This window comes from Cornus florida, unplaced genomic scaffold, assembly GCF_030987335.1.
Source record: "Cornus florida cultivar Cherokee Brave unplaced genomic scaffold, ASM3098733v1 CherokeeBrave_3.0.0_Hap2_Chr02, whole genome shotgun sequence".
Lineage (NCBI taxonomy): Eukaryota > Viridiplantae > Streptophyta > Magnoliopsida > Cornales > Cornaceae > Cornus > Cornus florida.
In genome coordinates this window covers 9,248,973-9,259,392 of record NW_026775572.1, presented here as the reverse complement: position 1 = coordinate 9,259,392, position 10,420 = coordinate 9,248,973, and the positions used below count along the sequence as shown (strand labels likewise).

General features: G+C 33.2%; 1 protein-coding gene across 1 annotated transcript; it reads right to left on the bottom strand.

Moving 5' to 3' along the window:
* Window positions 1-2,764: 2,764 nt before the first annotated feature.
* LOC132293521 (putative F-box protein At3g24700) lies at window positions 2,765-9,072 on the bottom strand. Its single transcript, XM_059791041.1, has 2 exons — window positions 8,862-9,072; window positions 2,765-4,531 (listed from the first exon to the last, which is right to left on the bottom strand). Exon 2 carries the CDS (start codon window positions 4,492-4,494, stop codon window positions 3,580-3,582), a length of 915 nt encoding a protein of 304 aa, XP_059647024.1. The 5' UTR covers window positions 4,495-4,531; window positions 8,862-9,072; the 3' UTR covers window positions 2,765-3,579.
* Between the last annotated feature and the right edge of the window lie 1,348 nt (window positions 9,073-10,420).

Here is a 10,420-nt window from a genome sequence, read left to right as displayed (position 1 = left end):
CTTCTTGTGGTTGATATGATTCGGTAGTGGTCTCACAGAGTAACACCACCACCACCACCACCAGAATCAATTTCAACTAGGCTTTTGACACGAGTAATATGGAAACCAGAATAATAGTAACATTGTTTGGCTCACCTTCACCATCAACAGCTTTCAACTCGAGTAGCCAAGTTGTATAAATAGCATACCATCCTTCGATGTGAATTATGTTGAATGATGATGATCAACCACCTGTGAACGCCTATTTATTGAATTGGGTTAAATGAATCACTCACTAAGAAGCTTGAGAGAGAACCAGGCTTACCAACAATTAAAGCAAGGCATATTTTGTGTTTCATAACCCAAATATGATTCTCCAAATCCTCCAACATCCATAGCTCTAATTCCATATCAGTGGCGGGATTTGACAAGTAGATGGATCCCTACATTTCCAACAAGCTGCAATTTAAGAGTTTAGGCACGTATTGATATAGAATTTAAAATTTTCCATTTTTTTTTTTTCTAGGTTTTTTTGTTTTTTTCGTTGATATAAAAATTATAATTTTCCTTTTTTCTAGGTTTTGTCGTTGATATAGATATTAAAATATATATCTATGCTTGTGAGAGAAAGAGGGAAGGGTCATTTTTTTTATTGCCTATAATCATCATTTTTTTTTTTTTTTTCTTGATGTTTTATTGGGACACCTCATCATAAGAAGAAGGTTCATTTTTATAGACAGATATTGTTCTTTCCACAATTTACAAACGAGTTTGAATCTAACAAGTGATTCAGCAGGGACTCTTTTTAGTATCTCATAGAGTATCTCTCTAGGCAGCCAATTCCGGTTATTGTTTCTGCTTCCCATGCTATGCTATGCTGCTGGTGGAAGAACCTTCAAAATTGAAGAATGATATATTATTTTTTATTGATCAATGTATTTTCTGCATATTTATAATAAAAGAATTCTAACAGCGTATGGAAAACTAATGATAGGAAAGCTCACAGCTTATTTAAAAACTACTAATAAGAATCCTAATTACTAAAAATTACCACTAAATACCAAAACTCAGAATAATTCCATTTGTTTGGAACCTCCAACGAAAGTCTTAAAATGTCTCATCTCAAACCCAACTCCAAAGAGTCCATAAAACTATCATACATCAATAATGGATAGGTAATAATAGACATGTTATCATTTTCCTTTTTTCTACCCAACCTAGCTCCGTATCCCACACACATGCAACAAAAATAATTAAATATTAACCATATGGATTGACATATATATCAGATTTTCAAATAATTTCGAGTGTACTAATAATATACAGAGTAATTAGATATTGACCTTTTTCTTTCCAACCTTTTTTTTTTTTTTTGGGGCTAAATCTAAATTTATTACATGTTAACACTAAGACTTACTTTGGTTAGTCTGAACTAACTAAAAAAAGAAAAAAAAACATAATTTTTTTCAAAAAAAATTTAAGGATTTGTTGCGTGAAAAGAAAAGTTTTTCAGAAAAGTAAGATTATGCAATTAGTTGATTTTCCTCAAAATGCTTCATCCATAAAACGCGCGAAGCCCATGAAAATTGTATCATTATATTATATTTTCTTGCTATGCCCCCTCATCAGTTGTTACTCTTCTTTCTTCATTGATAAATTAGAACTCTTCTTTCTTATCCAGTCTTACAAAATATGTGAGTTTTCTTCATTGATGATAAATTAGGACTCTTATTAGGTTACAATTTCCTCATCCTTAAATTAGGATTTTTTTTTAGAATCACAAAGAAGCTAGAGTCCTAATATATAATGCAAAAAAAAAAAAAAAAAAAAAATACTAAATATGTATTTGATTGTATATACTTACATAAAAAACCCAGTTGTATATATTATTATTATTATTATTTTTTATGCCTATTGCATGACGTATATTTCTTAGTATAAAATTTATAAGGGTAGTTTTGGGATGTCAAATCATTGTATCCAAACTAATGAAACAATATTTTCTCACAAATTTCTTATTAAAAATTCATGCTACCAAATGCATAATAAAAAGTTATTTTTCTTTAACTTCACTTCACTTTTTTTTCCTTCCACTTTCCACCATTGATTTCTTGCTAACCAAAAGGACCCTAAGAAGAATTAATTTCCTAAAAAACTTTTAAATTTTTTTTAAAAAAATTTGCATTATATTTTTTAATAAATTATGCTTAAGAGTAATCTAATAAAAAAACCATCTCCATATCACATTCAATTTTTAAAATTGCATTATATTTTTCAATAAATTATGCTTAAGAGTAATCTAATAAAAAAACCATCTCCATATCACATTCAATTTTTAGCATGTGCCAGTGAATTGCTTTACCTTCCATATTTACTTTCTAACTTAGAATCTCAATCCGAGTTTACAACTAGGGTTTAAAAATTAAGGATTTCTAACTTGAAATCTCAATTCAAGTTGTAAACTCAGGTTTAAAAATTTAAGGATGAGTTAGGCTTGTTAAGTAGTTAGGGTTGGAAGTAAGGTAGGTTTAGGGTCGAACATTTCATACATCGGGTTGAACTCGGGTGATGTCTCTAACCCACTCAAGTTGCAGCCCTTGTCTCTAACCCACTCAAGTTGCAGCCCTACGTATGCAAATGGGATTTCATTTTTGCTGTGGTTTTTTTTTATTAAATATATTATAGAACTTTGAGTTACTGGCAAGACTTCAATTCAAATGTATTTGTAGCCTTCTTCTACTTGGGAGGTTGAGTGTTCAAGTCCCCGTTAAGTTAACAAGACATATTTACAAAAAAAGAAAACAAATGAATTCTATGAAATATGTTGTAAACTTGTGATTGATAGTTTTGTGTGAAATTTAGGGTACTAGATTTAACACATGAAAATCTTAAGTCTGAACAAGGATGAAGAACAGCAAAAACCACATAGGTACTTCACGCAATTACTGATACGAGAAGACATTTTCACTAGCTGGTGTATCACAGAGTAACAGCAGAGACAATTTCAATTCCAATCAACTAGGTTTTTCACATAAGTGAAGTTGGGAACTTCATTAGTTCCAGCCCTTTGATCACTGCTGCTCCTAATGCAAATGCCTTCCAATTCATTGCTCCTCGAGTCGTAACGGTCTCTCCAATCTTTTTCCCTTTTTGACCCTGTAAGATTTGATGCAAACCCTCAGATTTGAAGATTCTAACTACAATGTCAAGCACTTTGAGCATAAACCGAAAAATCGGTTAAGAGATAAATCTTAGTAGAACCACTTAGAGATATAGTGGTTCCACTACAATTTTCAATTCAAACCAACTAGACTTTTGACATGAGTAACCTGAAAACCAGTTAAAAAATAACATCCTCTCACTCCACGAGACCAACAGACAATATCTTTCAACTCCTGGCTCCTCAAGTTGTACAAGTACCAGCCCATTTCCTCTACAACAAACACGGCCTTTGTAACATTATCATGAACGATGATCAATTCATGATTCCCCATCATTTGACCTGGGTAAAATGAATCAGGATCTAAGAAACTTGACAGACTATAAGGCTTACCAACAATTGAATGAAGACATATTTTATGTTTCTTAACCCAGATATGATTAGCCAAATCCTCCAACATCCATTAACTCTAATTCCATTTCTGTGGCGGGGTTTGAGAAGTAGATCGATCCCTCAATCTCTAACAAGTAGCAGTTTATCAGTCTGCGACAAGAATCTGATTTTGGTTGACATGGTAAGCTTATTCCTTGCCTAAATTCCTCTTTAGCAATGTCCATTGATTGAACAGAACCCACTAGAAGAGGAGGATTATAAAAACTCTTAACATCATAAGCGTACGCTAACCAATGCAATATCCCATTCACGGTGATGGGCCTGAAACCAAATTCGAGGCAAAATGCGGATGGACTGATCAATTCCCTCCATTCAATGCTGCCCCGATCTACATCATTGTCGCCAGTAATGATGTGGATTTTGTCATGGATAATACCTCCATCATCAATAAAAAGCACCACTTTATATTTTTGAATTGAAGCATCACATACTATGGAAAAATTGTCCTGCTGAATCACTCTGTGATTTAAAGTTGGAGGTAACAACTTTTGACTACCAGTAACAGGATTATGAACACACAACTTTGTTACTAAACGACCATCTTTTTGTTCAGAACCTTCCAGAAGTAATAAACCATCAGTTGAGGCAACAATATGGCGGTAACCTTTGGGAATACGTATGGGAAAATCTGTGGAGTCTTCGTCCTGGAAATCCGAAAGAAGCAAGCGATTGGATGATAAATCTGCTGTGAACATGAATGAGGGCTTGGATTTCCATATGTGAAGATGAGAGCTGATAAAATTTGGATCAGATATGATGGTTTTCCACAACTTGCATACTAGTTTGAATCTAACAAGTGATTCAGCAGGTACTCTTGTTAGTATCTCATAGATGATCTCTCTTGGCAGGCAATTCAAGTTGTTGCTGTTGATTTTGTTGTTGCCACTGTTTCTGCTTCCCATGCTATGATGCTGCTTACAATTTCTGCCCTAGCTTGCTCTATATTACAACCAAGATATAGAATTAAATTTTAACCATATGGATTGAGATAGATAGATATCAGATTTTCCTATAATTTCAAATGTATAATTGATATAAAAAATAAAATAATTTTTCTAAAACTGTACCTCAAATTATCTTTTAGTATGAGTTTTTTAATAAAAGAAAATAAAAACAAGCTATATATGGATATATTTAAAGAAAATAAAATAATTTCTATAAAACTCTACCACAAATGACAAATTATTTCATAAAACTCTACCACAAATTATCTAGTTTGTTTTTTATAAAACTCTATCACATTAGACAATAATATATTTAAAGAAAATATATAATAATATAATAATACATGTAAATAAAGTATAAAATTGTAAAGATTTTAGCATTTCAGTATTTATTTTTTAATATAAAAAAAATTATTAATTAATTTTAAAATAGAACTCTATCACATATAACCTATGTATTTATCTATTTATTATAAGTTTTTTAATAAAAGAAAATCTAATTAGATAAGGATATATATAAATAAAATAAAATAATTTCTATAAAATAATTAAAAAAATATGAAAAGAAAAATTTGATAAGTTACAAAACATTCATCACGTGAATCGCACGTGCCTTTTACTAGTATATATATATATTTGATGTAATATTTATGAAATTTTTTTTATTAACCTAACAAAAAGAATTTATCCATTAATTTTAGGCTCCTTTTAGGTAAATTATTTTATAGGCGGGACTCGACTTCATCACCAATCTGTACCTTTGCCAAATACCAAAAAGGTAATAATAAAAAAATATTTTACATCGAAACAAATAGAGCCTAAAAATCATCATTCTTACGCAGCAAATATGCAATAGAACTAGGAGTAACGTTGACAGCAACGGAAGTGGACAGAGAGATTGGTGGTGGCGGTCTCCAATGTAGGTGGTTGTGGGGAAGGAGATGAATCTTTATTATATATTCTTAGGAAAATGATATAATTGACAACTATAGTGTTCACCCACAAAAACTGACTTATATAAAAATCTGACGTACATATTCTAAAATTTCAACTCAAACACAACTTTTTCCATAAGCTATTTTAAAATCCCAACTCATACAGGATTATGAACACAAAGCTTTGTTTCTTTGTCGGCATGAAAAACTCCTATATTGGTGTAACTAGGAAGAACATGGTCTCGAAGAAGTAATAAGCCATCAGTAGAGGCAAAAATATTGGAGTAATCATTAGGAATACATATAGGAAAATCTGTGGAGTCTGTGTGTTCGATATTCGAAAGAAGCAAGCGATGGGAGGTTAAATCTTCACCGATCATGATTGCAGGCTTGGATTCCCACATGTGAAGATGACATTTGATAGATTTTGGATCAGAGATGATGGTTTTCCAAAACTTACATACTAGATTGAATCTAACAAGGGATTTAGCAGGTACTCTTGTTAGTATCTCATCAATGATCTCTCTAGGCAGGACTTATCAAAAAAAAAAATTGATCTCTTTAGGCAGGCATTTCGAGTTGTTGTCATTGCTTTTGATTTTGTTGTAGACTCTGTTTCTCCTTCCCATGCTATGCTGCTTACAGTTTTTCTCCCCTAAGCTAGCTCTATATCCCACGGAAACATTCAACCAATATATAGAATTAAATATTAACCATATGAATTGAGATAGATATAAAAATATATATGCCTTCAGAATTTAGGGTCTGTTAGTTAGAAAATTGCTCAAACAGTTAGCGGACATGAATTATAAGATCAAATCACAAGGTAAAATCAGAAGCTTATTGGTTAAAGAATAAAGAGGCACAAAAATACTTTTGAAAATAAATAAGTCTCATTCGAATAAGGGGAAAAAAAAAAAAAAAAAAAAAACAGATAAAACACCACCCTGCCGCAATCGATCTCCTATATGATGTGGTGAATAAATGGTCTAATTTGTCTTGCTTCATACAGATGTCAGTGTATTAGATTCTAGAATATAAGTGTATTAGATTCTAGAGTGCACTGTAGTTTTATTTTGGTTAATGGGTGGAACCACAAATAGAAAGAATAAATTAGGGTTTTTAAAAGAATCTGTTATATTAGGTTAAATTTAGCATGTAGCTTAAAAGGATTTGTAGGTTAAATTAGGATTTTTTTAGGCACGTATATAAGAGAGGGACAAGCGATGTGTAAAGAAAGAGAACAAAAAGAGAGCTAGAGAGATAAAAAGTGACACTGTTGAGAGAGAGAGACATACCTGTGGCTAAAGAGATCGGCCGGTGATTGTGAGGCTGCCGAAGCACGCAACAGGGACCGGCAAGAGGATGAGGGAGAGATGCTCTTTGAAGTGTGAGAGATTAGGGTTTTTTAAGCATATATATATATATATATATACACATTTTGGATACCAAATTTGGAATTAGAAAAGGAAAAGGAATGGGATTAGATTTTTTATTTTGTTGTGTGTATGGAATGTTTGGAATGAACTCAAATTTATTAATAAATGAAAGGATGAAACCAATCACCCGCTAAGAAACTTGACAGACTATTAGGCTTACCAATAATGGAAAGAAGACATATTTTATGTTTCTTAACCCTAATATGATTACCCAAATCCTCCAACATCCATAACTCTAATTCCATTTCCGGGGTTTGAGAAGTAGAGTGATCCCTTCAGAATCTCTTTTTGTTTGACACGGCAAGCTTATTTTTTGCCTAAATTCCTTGGTAGGAACATCCATTCATTGTACAAAAGCCACCTGAGGAGGATAAACACTCTCAATATTATAAGGAATGTCCATTGATCTCTGAGGACCAATATCACAATTGTATGCTAACCAATACAATATCCCATTCACAGCAATAGGCTTGGAAACACCTTCTAGGCAAAATTTAGACCTAGAAAATGTAGATGGACTAATCAATTTCCTCCATCCGCTGCCCTGATTGTCTACCATAATTATGTTGATCTCCTTAGGGATAGGATGTGCCTCGTCATTAAAAACCACCAACTTTATAATTTTGAATTGAAGCATCCTGTACTATCAAAAAAATGCTACCAACCAAGCTCAAATTTGGTTTTGGAGGTAACAACTTTAGAATGCCAGTAACAGGTTGATGAACACAAAGCTTTGTTTCTTTTTCAGTATGAAGAACTCCTTCTATAAGGGTGTAACAAGGAAGAGCTCGAGCTTGAAGAAATAATAAGCCATCATTTGAGGCAACAACCTCGGAGTAACCATTAGAAATACATATAGGAAAATCTGTGGAGTCTCTCTCTTTGATATCCGAAAGAAGCAAGGCGATGGGACGTTAAATATTCACTGACCATGACTGCAGGCTTGGATTTCCATATGTGAAGATGACATTTGATAAAATTTGGATCAGAGATGATGGTTTTCCACAACTTACAAACTAGTTTGAATCTAACAAGTGATTCAGCAGGTACTCTTGTTAGTATCTCATGCATAATCTCTCTAGGCAGACAATTCAAGTCATTGCTTTTGATTTTGCTTTTGCCACTATTTCTGCTTCCCATGCTATGCTGCTTACAATTTCTGGTCTAGCTAGCTCTATACCCAGACCTTCAACAAATATAACTAAATATTTAATCATATGGATTGAGATAGATAAAAAATGTTTTCCTCGTACAATATTTTTCACATGTAAAACATCCAATTTCCGGTCGGCCCGCCACGCCCCTTTTAAAGTCTCCCACTCATTTTCTTACTCATGAACAATTGGTACTTCTATTTAATTTTTTGGCATCGATTTGTTAAGTGAATTCATCCAATTTCTGTTTTTATTTCTTATATCAAAAGCTTAAGCTTAGGTGGGACATCAATGGATCAAGTTGTCTTGCCTCCATATAGATATTGAACATGTCCGATTATATTATAGTTCAGATACACACTTGCATAGTTGCATATATAAACTTTTATTAATTTAGGTTTTTCCTCCTCTTCTTTTTTTTTTTTTTTAAAAAAAGATACTTAGTATTAGTGTGAAAAAAAAAAAAAGATACTTAGTATTAGTGTGCCACACTTCAGCATATTGGTAGCTCACGGGTAGTTTCATCTCTTTGGTTAATCAGTGGAACCACGAATTTCGTAAAAAGAGACGAGGAAAGAAATTCAATGCAGCAATATCAGATTTCTCATATCAATTTTTTAGTATGTAGGAAGGGTTTGTCGACAATTCGACATGCATGGATGCGATCGAATTAAGAACGACCTTCATAAGCTAACCTTGAAAATTAGGGTTTTTTAAGACATATAAGAGAGAGAGTCGAGAGATGATATGATGTCTAAGAGAGAAAAAAGAGAGAGATGTTGTGGAGAGAGACGCACCTGTCGGCTAGAAGATCGGCTAGAGATGGTGGGGCTGACGGAAGACGCAACGGTGGCCGGTGATGGTGGAGCTGACGGAAGACGCAACGGTGGCCGGCGATGGTGAGGATGAGGGAGAAAGGCTTAGGTACTGGCTTGAGCTATTTGAAGTCACAAGACTCACAACAGGGAGGCGGCTGGAATACTGAATTTTTTTAAAGGGCAAAAAATATGCCAAGGGTAAGATAGTAGTTACACATTACATTATAAGCATCCCGGCGCCAACTCATTATTAGACCCCGTCCTTGCTCAAAGTCAAAACCAATAAATGAAGAGTACTGAATCTTATGTTCGAAATAATCACCGAGACGTGGTTTGCCTAAAAGGTAAAGCTCAAATAATAAACCTCTTTTACAATTTTTTGCGTAAAAATAAAAAAAAAATTAAAAAAAAAAAAACAATTGCTCAATGATCATAGATAAAAAAACGACAATATGTGAAAATATGGTGATTAAATACACAAATCTGACACACACACACAAAAGATTATTTTACCTTTTGTTATTAAATGAGACACAGGACAAAACCATCACAAAAGATTATTTTACCCTTTGTTATTAAATTTGTCATTTTTTATTAAATTATTTTTTATTATATTTTCTCTTATTTAAATATTAATTATACAATTTACCTTAATTTTATAATTAGTATCAATTGATTATAAAAATGGAAATAAATAAATAAATTTGTAGCCATCATTTTCTAAAATGATTAACTTATTATACTCACTTTAAAAAAATTTAGTATAAAAGATATCTTTTTTTTCAAACAATATTCATGAAAAATTAATAAATTACGTTAAAAAAATATTTCTTTGTTTTAATGCAATATATTCATGAAAATTATGAAAATCAGCTTACTTCTTGCCTATTCGCACAAACTTCACTTCGGAGTAGTTGGCGAGACTTTACATTACTGAGATTGTGAAGTTGCATAACATTCCATTGTTTATTATATCGCACAGGGATTCGAGCTTTGTGTTAGGATTTTGGAAGAGTTTTCTGCAGGCTTTGGGTACAGAATTACACCTTAGTACTGCTTATCATTCTCAAACTGATGAACAGACTGAGAGGGTGAATCAGATCATGGAGGATATGCTTAGGTCGTGTGTTCTTGATTTCAAGGGCCACTAGGAGGATTATTTACCGCTTGTGGAGTTTGCTTATAACAATAGTTTCCAAAAGACTATTGGGATGGCACCATTTGAGGCGTTATACGGCCGCCCGTGTCGATCGCCTATTTATTGCTGGAGGTTGGCGAGAGCAGATTCTTGGGTCCTGAGTTCATCAAGGATACTTCTAAGAAGATAGCTCTTATTCGGGAGCGCATACGCACTGCCCAGAGTAGGCAGAAGAGTTATGCGGATCGTCGCACACGTGCTTTGGACTTTCAGGTTAGGGATCAGGTTCTACTCAAAGTGTCTCCCATGAAGGGTGTCACGCGCTTTGGGAAGAAAGGAATGTTGTCTTCGTGGTTTGTCGGTCTTTTCATGATTACAGATCGAGTTGGAGCTGTCGCTT